Source organism: Phalacrocorax aristotelis, chromosome 8 (assembly GCF_949628215.1).
Source record: "Phalacrocorax aristotelis chromosome 8, bGulAri2.1, whole genome shotgun sequence".
Lineage (NCBI taxonomy): Eukaryota > Metazoa > Chordata > Aves > Suliformes > Phalacrocoracidae > Phalacrocorax > Phalacrocorax aristotelis.
In genome coordinates, this window is record NC_134283.1 from 34,868,836 (window position 1) to 34,884,901 (window position 16,066).

General features: G+C 42.9%; 1 protein-coding gene across 1 annotated transcript in view; it reads left to right on the top strand.

Annotated features, from left to right (window-relative positions):
• ERGIC1 (endoplasmic reticulum-golgi intermediate compartment 1) overlaps window positions 1-15,834 on the top strand; it is a 65,743-nt gene extending 49,909 nt beyond the window's left edge. The window contains exons 7-10 of the mRNA XM_075102428.1: window positions 1,083-1,143; window positions 2,360-2,460; window positions 5,165-5,287; window positions 12,036-15,834. Coding sequence (XP_074958529.1) covers window positions 1,083-1,143; window positions 2,360-2,460; window positions 5,165-5,287; window positions 12,036-12,143 — 393 coding nt within the window. The 3' untranslated portion in view covers window positions 12,144-15,834. The remainder of the gene's footprint in view (window positions 1-1,082; window positions 1,144-2,359; window positions 2,461-5,164; window positions 5,288-12,035) is intronic.
• The last annotated feature ends 232 nt before the right edge of the window (window positions 15,835-16,066 follow it).

Here is a 16,066-nt window from a genome sequence, read left to right on the forward strand (position 1 = left end):
GCCAGCAGACTGGAAGGCACTATAGAAGGTTCAGCTGTTGCTTTTGCTCTGCGCTTGTTACCAGCACCTTGCCAGTTGAACTTGCTGATGATTTTGTCTCTCTAGAATTTCCTTTCTCAGGAAGGAAACCGATTCAGTTGCTGCTTCCTCCAAACCATTACCTCCTCTGTAGCATTCAGAATAGGGAAACAGCCATTAGGATGAGACAGATACATCCACGTGCTATCAGTTGTGGAGAGGGTCTGGGAAGAAGAATGCGTTGTCCTGTTAGTGAGGTGAAACTCTGTCACACCCACAACCAAATACTTCTTCCAAACTCTTCTTCCCTGTTCTCTGGCTTAAGGTCAGGAATTTGTAGGTTGTAGAGTTATTTGTCCTTTCTGTGTAGCTTGCTGTACATTATGTGAATGATACAACCTCTAATCTACAGATGTTGCTGTGGCGTTTTCCCTGTTTACAGAGTTCACAGATTGAACTCCAGATCATAGTATGTGGAAGGCATGGGATGGAAGTCCTGTTATTCTGGGCAGATACTTGCGTGCCTGGGACATGCAAGGAAAAGTTGAATGGATAGCAGTGTTGGCATGTATCCTTCCCATCTCCAAGGGCATAGTGTGTGTGGTGTGAAAGCTGGGCTAATGAGGTAAAGATCTACAAGCCCAACTGCTCTGACATGAGCTACCTTTACAGGAGAACTCTTGAGTTTTAACATGAATATGACTCCCATTTACTTCCCTTTCAGCCTGATAAATGAACTTCACAGTTAACTATGCAAAGCTCTTAGGAAATACCTCACAATGAAATTTCACAACTCTACTCTTCCAACTGCAATTCCTTTAGCTTTGGAGTGGTTTTGGAGTTTCATCTTGTAAGATGTTGTGAAATCAACTTTTTTACTTGGAACCAACCTCTGTGGTGATGGTCACTGAAAGATATTTCAAGTCACCTTTTACTGGACTGAGGCAGTGTTTTCGGAAAGGTTGGGTCAGGCTGATCTCCTTGTTACAGCATAGGATAGGGAAGCAAAGGTCAAGAGTACCAAGTCAGAGCATAGTTTCTTCATACGCCTTTTTGCTTTCCAGGTCCATAATGTTCATGGAGCATTCAATGCCTTGGAGGGAGCAGACAAACTCAGCTCAAATCGTACGTATTCTTGCTGATTTCAGGTCTTAGCCACTCTCTGCAGGAGGGAAAATGGGGATATTCATGCAACACCTGGTGTATACAGAAGTCTTTAATCTGCCTCTTCAACCAAAACAGTCCAGACATTTTTGACAGACATTTCTATTTTCTCCAGTACCATAGAAAAGTCTTAGCTCAAAAGGTCCATTGCAGCCCTTTTGCAACCTGAACATTGTCTCCAGCTCTGGTATGGCCATCTCAGAGTTACTGAGGTTTTTGTCCATATCCTATTCCTATAGCTTCCCTTTGCTGCTCTCATAACCACCAGAACTTTTCCTTGTTCTTGTGTTGCAAGTTAGCTCTTACCTTAAGTTCTACCCTGTGTCTGGAAGGATAGACATTTTCGTTACCATTCTTTATGATCAGCGACAAAAAAATACATTTCCAGTGCATGCTACTATTCAGTGTAGTTTTTTTCTTCAAGTGTTCAGGCTCCTGCAAGATATCAGTCTTGTCCACTTCTTGGAACAAAGTTTCTATGGCTGTTTTGAAGCTAGACTACTGTGGTTTGTTTGGTTTGGGTTGGGGTTTTATTTTTTTCTCCAGGAGCCTAGTGTCATTGTGTTACACTTGGCCGAAGTATCCTGTAGAGAAATCATTTAGAATTCTGTTTTAGAACTGTTTCACCAGCAAAAAAAAATGGCATAAGCCATTTAAATCATGAAAAAAATGATTAATTAGAATTGTTAAGCAGCTGTAGGAGAAGGGAGGAAGAAAGAAGGATGGATGGACAAGGACTGGGACTACACAGGTTGTGATGACTCAGCTTTTTCTGTCAAAAGAAGCTCAGTGAGCTGCAGCTCTAACCTTAGCTAGTTTTTGAACCAGGACAGCTTTTTGTGGTGCTGCTAAGTCTTACCATTTATAGCTGCAAGCAGTTAGGAAAGTTCAAGTGGCCCAAACTCATCTCCATGGGTCGTGGTGCTACAGAAGTCTTAGAATGGTGGGCAGGTTCTGGTGTCGTCCAAATGCCTTACAAAGTTTTGTACAAAGAACGTGAATGTAGGATGCGAAAGTGTCGCTTTGTCACAGAACCTGAGATAAGGAGGAGGGAGATACCTTTTCTGTGACTTACTTATTTTAGTTGATTCTGCACATTCACTTTGAAATGTTATGTAGGCTGTGATTCCTTTCTCTGAATGCTAACTTATACTTTCCTTTCCTTTTCTGACTCCAGCTCTTGCATCTCATGATTACATATTGAAGATAGTCCCGACGGTGTACGAAGACATGAGCGGCAAGCAGCGATATTCATACCAATATACTGTAGCAAATAAGGTAAAGAAGCAGGTAGTTCTTAGAGAAGCTCCCCATTGCAGCCCAGTGGATGCATGGAGGATCTTCAGTCATCATTCCTCCTCCCTCTTGCTCCTCTGCTCTGCAGCCATGTACATTTGTTTGTGGGTGAGCAGTAGCCTCTGCTGGGAGAAGGAGGAACTGAAGCTCTTGAGAGTGGGCCTTCCTGGTGCTCCTGGTGCTGGCATTTACCAGGGTTGGGATTGTGAGGGCTTGTCAGAGCAGGTGGTATATTGTTTTAATTCTAGAGAAAGGTATTCTTACTCCTGACTTTCTCATATGTCAGTTTAACTGATCTAGATTTCTATAAATTGTGTGGAAGGTTTTTACATGCTGTAGGAGCTCTCGTGATTTGTGTCAAGATGCATCTGGATGGAAACTGCAATCCACGTGAACATACAAAACAGCACTTACACCTGGTTTTATTAATAAAACAGTCCCAATTGTGATGGATGAATCAAACAAATATGAGTTTTTTGCTTTTTACAAATGTTGGTTTCAGATATTAAGCCACTGAACCTGCAGCAGCAAATACGTACTGGTTGACTATTTCACAGTGCCTACTTTACTATAGTGGATTATGATAGTTGTTGTAACTTTATAATTCTTAAAGTAATCTACATGAAATGTGAAGATATTTGTCTTTTAATAATACAATGTATTTAACTTTGAAAAAAATACCCTATTTGCTTTTTAAGGTAAAAAGCCTCTTTCAATTTAAAATGATTTGCCAGTCAGGTGCTAAGTGAAAGTCCAGAATCTGTTTATAATATCTAGTTACTGCTAGTTTGCCATAACTGAAAATCAAGCACACACTCTTGTGGACTGGTTCTCAGATTAACGTTCCTGTCTAGTGACTTCTGGGCTTGCTTGTGCAGTGTGTCCCAATGATTTGGATGTCTCCCTCTATTCAGATTACAATGTATTTGTTCTGCTTAGTGTCACAACTGTTGTTCTGATAAGACTCTTGCGACGCAAGTTCTGAAAGTAATTTGGAAAATAGACAGCAGGAGCTTTTAACACTTGTGGGAGCATGGTTGCAAATGGGGGCATTTGGCCAAGACTGACTCATTAGGGCAGGATTACTGGTGGCGAAAAAGGGAGAGGAAGGAAAAAATGAGGTCAGTTCTATCAGAGCTGAAGTGCAGAGAAACAGTGCTGTCTCTGCATTTTCTTCTCATTAAAAATAAAAATTCTTTTATCATGCTTTAGTCCTTGACTCCCATACTGATCAGTGGGAAACAGAAATCAAAAGCCATTGGAATAGTCTGACACAGATTGACTACTGTGAAGAGACTTAATAGAGTCCGTTCTGTGGACTGTCTGTCCCCTCTCCCCTTTCACCTCCTATACGCTGTTTCCTCACTTCCCCAGATATCCACTGTGCCAAGATAAGCTGCAGAACTTCTGCAATAAAAGCCCTGAAAATATTATGACTAGCGATATCAGCCACATTCTGCTTCTCTTGTCATTCATGGAAAAATACCTAAATAGAGGGGAATTTGGGATTTGTGTGAGAGTAATGAAGGAGCTAGATGCTGTTTCACTACCTCCCTCTGAGCTCACAGAAAGTTATGGGTTTTGTATCATGCTCATGGGTGTCCTATTGCTTGTCTTCATCTTTCTGAAGTATGTGAGGTTGTCTTTGTCTCTGTGTGAGAAGAATTAAAACAGAAGAGGTCATCTGAGTTGGCAGGCATGTCATAGGGCTAAAGAAGGGAAGAGCAACTGGGTAAAAAGGCAGTGTGTGCCGTGCCGGTGCTGATGGCTCTCATTAGATTGCTGAGTCCCCAGCCTGCGTTCTTCAGTCGGTCAAGATAAATGTCCTGATCTTTGAAACATGATACATATTTCCATTGAGAGCACAGACAAAATATCAGCTCAAAAAGATGTGATTTTTTTATAATAGGTTGATGTTAGTATCTGTTCTGCGTTGGCATTGTACCGTATGTCTTGTTGGGGTGTTGTCCTGTGGCTGATTGATTGCACTGTAACTGTTATTAAAGGAGATTATCACTGGCAATCTGAAGATGTCTCTCCCAAACAAGCATGGAGTGTTCTTGAACCTTTGCCAATAATTTTCTGTACATAGTTTCATTTTGGCTTTTAGCATGATTTTGAAACATGGTTTAAACATGGCTCTATATGATTCATACTGAGTGGGCAAAGCATTCATAATGTCGGTCCCTGTGTGAAGGGGTCCTCACAGATAGGAGCTGCTGCTTGCTATTCTGAGTGCATGGACAAAAGGGATTTTCAGGTTCTTGCAAGCTAAATTTTGTTTGTTTGATGAATATCCCAGTATATGATTTACATACTGACAGTATGAAAACTTTACCTGCAACCACTTAGAGACTGCTTGTATTTAAATAGAACAGATCTAAACTAGAGAAATCAATGACAACCTTTCTTTTTATTTCTGTAAATTCGAATGAAGGTGAGAGTAAGCACCATCACTCTCTGTACCCAGCTATAGCATTACCAGGCTGTAAATAACTTATTTTCCTATTTGGTAAGGATGAGGGGTGAGCAGTCATACAGGAATTAACTGTTCGCTTCTTTCAGTCTGATCATTAGTACAAAACAGGAGTAGGGGCCAGATCCACAGAAGCAGTTTTATTACAGACACTATCTGGAATAAGATTGCTCACATTTTCTGCCATTTTTTCCCCACTTTCTTTTCTAGGAGTACGTAGCCTACAGTCACACTGGCCGCATTATCCCAGCTATCTGGTTTCGTTACGATTTGAGTCCCATCACAGTGAAATACACAGAGAGGCGACAGCCTTTGTACAGGTTTATCACATCGGTGAGTTACTCTAAACCTCTAATTCTCCCTTCTCCTGCCTACCTTTCATTTCTTTTCTGAGCATTTTTTGTCTAGAGTAATTGAGTTTCTGCTTCAGAGCATTGTGACTTAATTGGAATAAAGCAGTACATCACTGCAATTGTACTGAAGTGTAAGTGAGATAACTGGTAAGCCCGATGCTCTGACAATTTGATTTAATAGCTAGGCACAAGAAGAAAGAAAATTATCCTATTTCAGAGGTGCCAAACTCTGTCTAGTCAGGATGGCCACTATTGCAGCATGTCAGAAACTTGGAAGAAAAGCTAATATGGTATGTAGTAAAGCATGCTGCAATAAACTGACTCTCTAACGTTAAGGTCTAACTTGCAGAAAATGCAGTGCTGTTGTTTTACTCAGTGCTGCTGCCTGGCCTAGTATGAATATGCCAGTTCCAGGTATTTACTCCTGGGTAGAAGTGGAGAAGAGCTGCATTATCCAATTCCAGAGGTGTTTTCCTGATAAGTTATGTTTTGATCTATCCAGATAACATACTGCAGTACTGATCTCAGCATCTGTAACAAAGCTGTACCATCCAAACTGCTAGTTAGGCAGAGTTATTTAAAGATCTTCCAGAACTTTAAAAAATGTGTCCTAAGGGAGTTGGCTTAAAATTTAAGCTGCAGTCTGCTGTGCCAGTGAGGCATGGTAGAATGTGAAGTAGCTGATAAACTGGCTGGAATGAAGACCTCCGATTTTGATTTTTTAACTGTTTGAATATTTTAATTGGAAGTAACATAAACAGTGTGGCTGTGCTGCACTTAAAGATTTTGATTTTTCAGCTTCTGATAAAACCAAGTTCCCTGCACTTCCGAAATGCTTGTGATCTATAGGATATACAAATACCAAGAGAAAGGGGCTTGAAACAAAATCTAAATGTTGTGGTTTAAGACCTCTTAGCACATCTGTCTGGTTTCAAAACATAATCCTAAAAAAGGTCAATCAGTGTTTTATGACTTGACATCTCACACTGCCTCTACTTTTGCTAACAATATGCTCTTATACACACAGGTTTCTTCCACATCTTGTTGGGGGTGAGGGTGTGGAGGTGTTTTTGATGGGAAACAGTGTCTGGAAAGGATTGATAGCTGGCATTATTCTTTGTCATGCCCATTGCTAGCATTGATTTACTGCTAATGTGCCATTGTATGCGTATAAATAGTATCTTTGTGGAGTTTGATGCTGTGCTTCAGAGTTTACATAAGAAGTCCAGAGTAGAGGCTTTCCTCACTGATTGCCACAATGACCCTTTGGATTTGAGATGGCCACAGCTAGAATTTTGCCCCATCCTGTGTGTAAAGTCAGCCAGGCGCGTACTGGCTGCTAGACTTCTGAAGAGGAGTTGTACAATTGATTTTTGTCTACTTTGTTTGGTCTTATAAATGGCTGTAGTCTCAAGCAGCTCATGTGGGGCCATTCCAACTGAACATCCTTCCTATGGAGATGTGTGGATGACGCTGATATCTGCAGGAGCTGTTACACAGTACGTCAGGCAGGTGTGCCATACCCTTTTCAGATGTGGCTGACTAAGAGGCAGATTCCTGTTACAGATGCTGTATCATGAGTATCAGTCTAGATCATCTGGCCCTGGTACAGATGACCTGCTCTTGTTCTCATTTAGGCTAGGAATGTTTCACAGTAGGGCAGCCTTGGCCATGTATGTGCTACACTTAAAGCTTTACAGCATTCAAAGTGGCATTGAAAAGGTTGGAGGGGGGGAGCAGTGCTGCAGAGGATCAAAACACCTTTTATCCTAGGTTTCCTTGCCCTGTTTTGATGACGTGATCTGTTCCATTGTCCTTTCCATTGCTCTAGCCCTGTCCTGTATCTCCAGCTTGGCCTTTTGCATCACAGTTGCTCTGGAGACCAGTTAGTGATAATCAGCACTGGGCTGAGGTCCAAACAGAGATTGTGCTAGGGCATCTGGAGTCGTTGCCGAATGGGGCTGGCCACAGAAAGCATCAGCTTTTTCTGAGCAGCAGCTGCTTCATTTAAAAACCACAAGAGGGGCTCTAGGGTGGGGGGAATCACCTGCAACTCCTTTCAGGGAGCAGATTGTTTACTAGGGCACCTGTGTGGCTTTCAGTAAATTTAAATGTGTCCCGGGGATGGGGGAGGGTCCTGCGGGCTTGAAAGGGGCTTCAGCAGTTAGAGATGTAACAGCCTGTGTCTAAGTGTGGCCACCTGTCAGGGGAAACGGTGTCAGTGTTGGAAGGAGGGATACACTCCACATGGGATTGTCCCCCCAGAGTGATCAGATGAGAGAGGGTGTTGGCTGTTCAGCAGAGCGCCAAAGGAGTCTCATTCTGCTGCTGGGAAGGTTATCTGATGCTCTGTTTGTTATGAGTTTGGCCCCCCAAAACTTAGGCGCCACTAAGAGCAGCACTGTAGCATGATAGCAGTGTTCCCAATGGACACTCTAACTCATGCCTGCTCCTTGGGTTTTTGTGGTATGAAGAGTTATCCTAATTTTCTCTACCACGTGACAGGTGCTTCCTGTGCAGGGCAAAAGGCAATAGTTTAGCATAGATTTTACTTTAGATATCACACTTCAAACAATTCAGTACTAAATAAGATTTTGTGTTGCTTGTGGGTCAGTGCTGCCACTGTCACTGTGCTGTGAATATGCCATGCGTCCTGGGGTTAACCACAGTCACCTGGCGCAATGTTAAACACAGTAGTTTTTGCCCGTTAAACCGTACTGCTTAAGATCAAGGCATCTCCCCATAAAGAGAAGCCATTCATGGCCTCGTGGTTGAGGTTATGGAGCAAGGGGGAAAGTTTCACTGCTAGAATTTATGAGTTCCTGTAAGTGGCCAAACTGAAAGAAGGTTTTATCATGAGGTCAGTCTAGGGGCTGGGAAGGGAGAGCAGGCAGAAAACAAGCCAAAGTTCTGGTGAAGCATTCAAAATCCAAAGAAAATTGAATTTTTTTCCTGATATGAGAGGACTCGTCTGCCCTCTAGGTTTGAAAAATTTAAACTGGAAGTAATTGGGGAAAAAACAGTTGCAGGGAGAATTATTTCAGCCATGGGACCTGTTACTGCAGGTATCATAGACTCGATCCCATGGCATTTTTAAAACTAAGACAGTGTTGTTCTACAAGACGTGCTGCAGGTCATCCAGAAATCTCTGAGTGGGATTCTGCAGCTTACCTTACTAGATACTACCTGGGTGTCCTACTCGTCCTTAAAAGTAATTTTCAGATTTTAAGACATCCCAGAGGTCCACTCTCACATACCTGACACTTGCCTTTCTGTCATTTTCCTTGCAGCGTTGCCTCCTCCTACATTTCCACTCGTGTTTTCCTTTAGACTTCAGCCTGCATCCCAGCCACTAACCTATAATCGTATTCTCTTCAAAACCCTCATGTGTTCACTGCATTGCATGGTCTCTCACTGCTGTAGTTATTATACTTCTATATTTCTTTCCCTTCTACCTTTAATGACTGGGCTTGAGTCAAACTGTAACCTCATGGAGCCAAACACCAATCATTCCCAGTATAAAACTCCATTAAATATAAATAAGTGCATGATGTCTAACTTCATTCAGTGCTGCTAAGGAGCAACTCTCCATACTTATTAGAACTGTGACGATAGAGAAACACAGCGGTGCAGCTTCTGTGCTGACCTAGAGACCAACCCTGGTGCTGCCTTATTTTTTTGTCACAACGAAACAAGAGGGCTGTGTTCGTGCTGGGAGGCAGACTCCAAGCGAATGCCAGGTGTGTGTGACTCATAAACACTCAGCAGTACAGAGCTGTGCAGATGAATATATATTTTTTTCTATTCCCCACACCCTTGCACTGCTGCACTGAAATCAGATTTTCCTACCATATGATGCAAAATCTTAGTGTTGGACGATTTTTCTGTTGTTTGCGGTGTAACATCTCCTGTCAGCTGAGCTGCTGTGGACTGAAATAACCCAACTCCATTGCGGTCATTTTCCCTGAAAAGTCACCCTGCGTCATGCTCCGAGGGATGGCAAGGAGGGGGGCACAGAGGGCAGGAACTGGACTTGTCCCCTAAAAATACTAACTTTGCCTCAGGCTGGTGCTCTGGTTTTTGAAGCCTTTATCTGCTGGCATGCCAGCTGTCTTGCAAAAGCCACGTTTACTGCAGATCCTCATTTCACCAAGCTCACTAAACACACATATTCCAGTTATAAATAAGCATGTAAATGAGTGGTTTATTTCTTGCTGCCTTCGCACTCACCATTAATGAACTGTTTGTTCTGTTGCCACTGCTAACTCCCTACTGAGCCAAGCACTGCTGCTCTTATGTTACTCTTTCATCTAACTTTGCCCGTGGGGCGTAGTGCTGTGTGGGAGACATGGCATGGTAGGTCTAGTGTGGCACCAGTTCCCTTCAGTGTCAGTTGTATACAGAATCACAGAATGGTGGGGGTTGGAAGGGACCTCTGGAGATCATCTCGTCCAACCCCGCTGCTTGAACAGGCACACCCAGAGCAGGGGGCACGGGAACGCGTCCAGGCGGGGTTTGAATGTCTGCAGGGAAGGAGATTCCACAACCCCTCTGGGCAGCCTGTGCCCCTGCTCTGTTACCCTCACAGGAAAGAAGTTTTTTCTCATATTCAGGTGAAACTTCCTGTGTTCCGACCTGTGCCCGTTGCCCCTTGTCCTGTCATTGGGCACCACTGAAAAGAGTTTGGCCCCATCCTCTTGACACCTGCCCTTTAGATATTTATAAGCATCAATAAGATCCCCCCTCAGCCTTCTCTTCTCCAGGCTAAACAAACCCAGGTCTCTCAGCCTTTCCTTAAAAGGGAGGTACTCCAGTCCCCTGATCATCTTGGTAGCTCTCCACTGGACTGGCTTCAGTAGTTCCCTGTCTTGAACTGGGGAGCCCAGAACTGGACTCAGTGCTCCAGATGTGGCCTCACTAAGGGCAGAGAAGAGCGGAAGGATAACCTCCCTCAGCCTGCTGGCCACACTCCTTTTAATGCACCCCAGGATACCGTTGGCCTTCTTGGCCCCAAGGGCACTTTGCTGGCTCATGGTCAGCCTGTTGCCCACCAGCACTCCCAGGTCCTTCTCATCAGAGCTGCTTTCCAGCAGGTCAACCCCCAACCTGTACCAGTGCATGGGGTTGTTGCTCCCCAGGTGCAGGACCTTGCACTTGCTTCTGTTGAATTTTGTGAGGTTCCCCTCAGCCCAGCTCTCCAGCTGGCCCAGATCTCGCTGAATGGCAGCACAGCCTTCTGGTGTATCAGCCACTCCTCCCAGCTTGGTATCATCAGCTAACTTGCTGAGGGACCACTCTGTCCCTTTGTCCAGGTCATTGATGAATCTGTTGAACAAGACTGGACCCAGTACAGACCCCTGGGGAACACTACTAGTTAAAGGCCTCCAACCAGACTCTGCCCCATTGATCACGACTCAGTTCTGCTGCTGAGCAAGTTCTCCATCCATCTCACTGTCCACTCATCTAACCCAATTCCTTCACTTGTCTATAAGGATGCTATGGGCGACAGTGTTGAATGCCTTGCTGAAGTCGAGATAGACAACATCCACTGCTCTCCCTTCATCTACCCAGCCAGTCATGCCATCACAGAAGGCTATCAATCAGGTTGGTCAAGCACGATCTCCCCTTGGTGGATCCATGTTGACTGCTTCTGATAACCTTCTTTTCCTCTATATGCCTGGAGATGACCTCCCGGATGAACTGTTCCATCACCTTTCTGGGGATGGAGGTGAGGCTGACTGGCCTATAGTTTCCCAGGTCTTCCTTCTTGCCCTTTTTGAAGACTGGAGTGACATCAGCTGCCCTCCATAGTCATATGTTTCCACAAGGACTCTGAGACAGCTGTTGTCATAGTATTGAACCCTTCAAATGTGTTTTCCTTCACAGTTTCCCTGGGAGGGAAGTTTGGCATTCTCCCCATTTCCTAGATAATGGAATTGACGCAATGAGCTGCAAAGTCCACCACAGGTGCCCCCTGATTTTGGTTGCTCCATGCCAAAGTACCTTTGGTTTGGCACGTCAGAATACTCCTCCATTTTTCTAGCACTTCAGAAGTGAAATGGGCTGTTACGCCAATCAGGACATTAATTTTTTCCCTTACCCTGTTCTTTACAATGATTACGTGTTTTTACTGGTGTTTAAATAATTGAACCCGAGACTTCTTGCATGGAAAGCTTTGGCCCACAAAGAGTTAAGTTGGCAGTGCTTTTGTAAGCAGCCCCTGTAATGGAAAGTGTTAGACTTAGCTGTAGGTGTCACTGGTAACTAGGTTTCTCTGTTAGTCACTGTCCTTCACATACTATTTAAGTGTCTTTTGCCTGTTCGGAAATGCTGTATCTTGTGAAATAGGGAAAAGACTACAAGGCTATGGTATTTATAATAGAAAACACTAGTAGGAAGATATGAGCAACACAGAGCTTCTAGAAGGCTTTGTTAGGTGGAGTTTAGCCCTGAAAGGAACAGCGTTCATGATGTAGGCTCCTAGGAGCTGGGATTTACGATTAGCTCAGGCTGTGATGAGTTCAGGATAGCACTAAGTTATTCCACTGTAGGGAATGGTTTTCCTGAATGACTGTCATGTAATTACGTCCGAAGTACCGTTACCCAGTTCTTAGTGCTTCCAAAAAATACTCTAGTAGTAGGCAATAATATCCCTCCCCACAGTTTCAAGCTGTGTAAAAATTTCCCTCGTCACTGACAAACCTGTTTCCTCTCTGTGTACATTTCAGATATGTGCCATCATTGGAGGAACGTTTACTGTAGCTGGGATCCTTGACTCCTGCATTTTCACAGCATCAGAGGCCTGGAAGAAGATCCAGCTGGGGAAAATGCAGTAGCAGTGAAACTCTACCCTAGTCTCCAAGGGCAGGAGCAAAGATTGAGAAATCTACCACTACCTGTTTTTGTCTTTATTTTCTATTTGATTAAATCAGTAAGTTTTTCTCTAATCAGGCTGTTCAGTGAAGACGCCTTCAACAAATCAAAGAAATCTCCATGCATATGAGAGCTCCAAGAGTGAAATATCAATGGAATCAGGGCATGGATATCGATTATCTCCCTCCAGAAAGGGAGGTTGAAATCACATATATGAAATATACCATCAGATCTAAGTAAGGATGACAGTCTGTTCTCTGGGAGGTTCCTATGGCAGTGTACAAACTAGGTAGTAGATTGCAAAGAGTTGAGCTGTCTTGTGGCACTTCTTGGAATTCTGTTGGATTTGCATGATTAGACAATCGACTTTTGTATGACACAAAATTATACATTAGGAAGAAATTCCACCCATGGTGCCAAAAAGGTGATGTATCTGTCGGAGAGGAATGGAAAGTGTTAGTCCCTGTAGCAAACTTCAGAGACAAAGGGCAGAAATAACATCAAGAAATGTTTTGTGCTTTTACTGAAAGTTCTTTTATTCAGATATGACCTTTCTAATGAAGTGAGCAAACAAGAAGAGGAAGCCTTCCCCCAGCTACGTTTTCCTGGGTAATCTGTGATCCAGGCAGTGGAGGGCCTTTCTTTTACTCTGGATGTAAAAGTGGTTTCATTTCTTCCCAGAAACTGAATATCCAGTTTTGTGTTTACAGGTGGCATGAAGTAAAAACCAAACTGAGCAACACAGTTTTATGTGGCCTTTGCTTTGAAAGGGAATAGTTGTCTTTACAGCATTAGCTTTTATTCTTTCTTATGTTTTTTTTAAACACAGACCACCCAACAGTCTGGATTCTGCACTTCTGCTTTATTATTATTATTGGTGTTGTTGTTGGTATTTTGAAAAGGGGTTGTATATTCTATGGGTTCAGAAAAATGGTGCAGTCTTCTGGGTGGATGATGAGCACAGCTTACTGTCTTACTTTGTGTGTGTGTATTGAATACACCTGTCAAACACAGGAAGTCTGTCTTTCCAGGGTTTAAGGTGCCTCCCTTTTCCTATAAAATTCAGTCAGGCATCTTTTCTGAGCCCTAGACTGACACTGTTCACCCACAGGTACGCCACCAGCAGGGCAGGACTTCCCACAAGCTGGGCCCTGCTAGTAGTTGTTTTGTTCTATTCCTTAAAATGGTACCTGAGCTTCCATGCCTGTTCATTCAAGCCTTGTCCTCTGGGGCCTCCAACAGACAGGGGCATGAGGGGAAAACTACTGCCAGGTGTGGCTTGCATGTTATGGTAGACATGAGTTCACTAAAATTAGACCAATACCCACCAGCGCATTTTCCATAGCCTCCTAAATGTTCTTTGAGTATTAACAGTCTCTGCATGCTTTGTAAATGTCTGAGCTGAGGATACACACATTTTAAGCGTTCCAGGATGGATGAAAATCATAAAATAAAAATCTTTAACTCTGTCAGTGCTCTAAGACGGGTGCAGGATTTCTCTTGGATAATATCTACTGCCCACTGCCCTTTCCTGGAGGCAAAAGTATCCAAACATTATGCTGTAATAATATGAATCTTTGAATATTCAGTGTTAATCCTAGAGTCAGATGCATTTCAAAGGTATTTCTAATACATGTTTGTTGAAATTGTCTGATTGCTTTGGAAGTAGGGAAGGTAGCCAGTTTTATCCACACACCAAAAAGAAGAAGCCAACCACCCTCCCCCTGCCGTCCTCTGCCCTGTAGTGACTTTGGACAAATTACAGCATTGGTATTTTTTTCCTGTTCTTATTATGGACTGATTGCTATTACGTTAGGTGTAAACTGGATTGTGTAACTTCCTGTATCTGTTAATGTATGGATAGATTTTATACATTTTTTTCCATTTACAAAAATCAACTTGAAAATGAGATGCTTGTCTTCATTTCGGTGCGTGCGTCCGTGTGCCCATGAGCGGTACCCACTGGATGGCGGCGGCTGCCCGGTGGGACTGGGATTTTCCACTGCAATTGCTTCTCATGCTGGCTGAAGGATTCCTCTAATCCACTGTGACTAACTGAAGCTTACAACAAAACTGTCCTAGTTTTTCCTCCTGAATTTGTTGAGTCTTTGCTCACGGCTTATGAACCCAGTGGATTATAAAGTTGTTATTTTTAATATCTTAGCAGTGCGTCTTTCTCTTCAGCTGTGCAAGAGAAGATCTTTGTAGTGCAGTGGATTGTACTGTTAGTTTTCTGAAATTTGTTCCCTGGTACAGTTTCTTCAACACAAGCAAGCAAAGCTGGTTGCAGATTCCTTGTGTTCCCTGGCATGTTCTTTCTGCCCTTCTCCCCATCCTCTGTTTGAATTAATGCTGCCTTATGTGCAGTCCAGGCCAGTTCTCTAAACCAGACCAGTGAAACTGTTTGGCTTTTTTGGGAAATAACAGATGCATACTTCAGTGCGCCTGCTTCCTCTGCCAAAATGTCCACTTCAATAACCTAATAAATCACATTTTTTTGCTAGATGTGGAAACCAAGTTGTACTCAAGTTCTGGCAAAACTCTACTGAAGAAACAGTCCACACCTTAGTTCTCTAAACCAGATCTAAGCCTCTGAGTACTGCCAGGCCAAGGCTACCTTCTGGGTCTGCTGTAAGTTGTGGCGAGCTTGTCCTCGAGACGTGGCAGGCTTGGGTCGTGTAACGATGCTGCATCATGTGTTTACAGAAGAATCTGCTCTTCATCTCTCCAAATGTGAATGCGAGGTAGTTACTGTTATAGCAGTCCTGGCCCGTGCATACATGTCTCGTTAGATTTCACTTTTATTTTCAAACACTTTTTAGAAACAAAATTACTTGAGTTATGCTTTTAAACATCAATCAAACAAAAATAATTTCAAGCCATAGTGGAGGGAAAACCATCGATCGTAGCTGTTCGTCCATATTCCTGACTTTGCTCTTTCAAGTCAGTATTTTGACAGAAGTATTTGTGGTTTTCAAGAAAGACATCCCTGCAGGAAGTAAAATATTTAGAACTTGTATATATTCCAGTTTAAGTAAGTCCCTCTAAAGCTACTCTCCATCATGCGGTGACAACTTGTGGCATAGGATGCTTTGCAATGGTGGGGTTAAAATTTTTATCTCTAGGGAAAGCTGTGCTTAGGTACGTTCTAGGCAGTATATGGACTGCTGAAGATTATGCCTTTAGGAAAAAAAATGGAAATGGGGTAGACAAAAACGGAAGACAAGCATTTGTGAATGTTTGATCTGATTTATCAAATACTTGCATTCAACTACTGCTCTGTAAAAAGTGAAATCTGCAGTGTAGATGGCAATGTGTGTAGTTAATTTCTGGATCTTTCTCATTTAAAGTTGTTTTTTATTTGTGTGATACACAGACTGTTCAGGGTGAAAATGACTGTGATGAGTATCTGCTTTAGAGTAGTCGTTTGAAGTTCCAGATTAAATGTCACTGAGGTATTTCTCAATAGTCCTTGGAAAGGGAGAGAGGGGCAGGGGTGGGAGGACGTAGTCCTGTAGTATGTTGTGGCGATGTTTAAAGCACAAGTTTTTTTGCATTTTTACAGTGGAGATTATTAAGGAGTTCTGGCATTTCTCTTTTAATTTGCACCCTTATGTTAATAAAATATTAGTCTTTTTAGTTCTATAATTAAAACTCTTGTGTTTTGATTGGCTTCTTGTTGCACTACTATTGTAAAATCAGTCTAAAAGGGCTTTTTTCTCGTTTTTAATTATTATTTCAGTGCACTAAGTGTTATCACACAATGAAATCACTGTAAACCAGGTCACAGTGTAGAAAGTTAACACGGGGCTCTTTTGTAATCGGCACTGAGTCATGTCTGGACAGTCAGTGCTTGGTTTTGAACAGTACCAAGTGTCCTAACCTC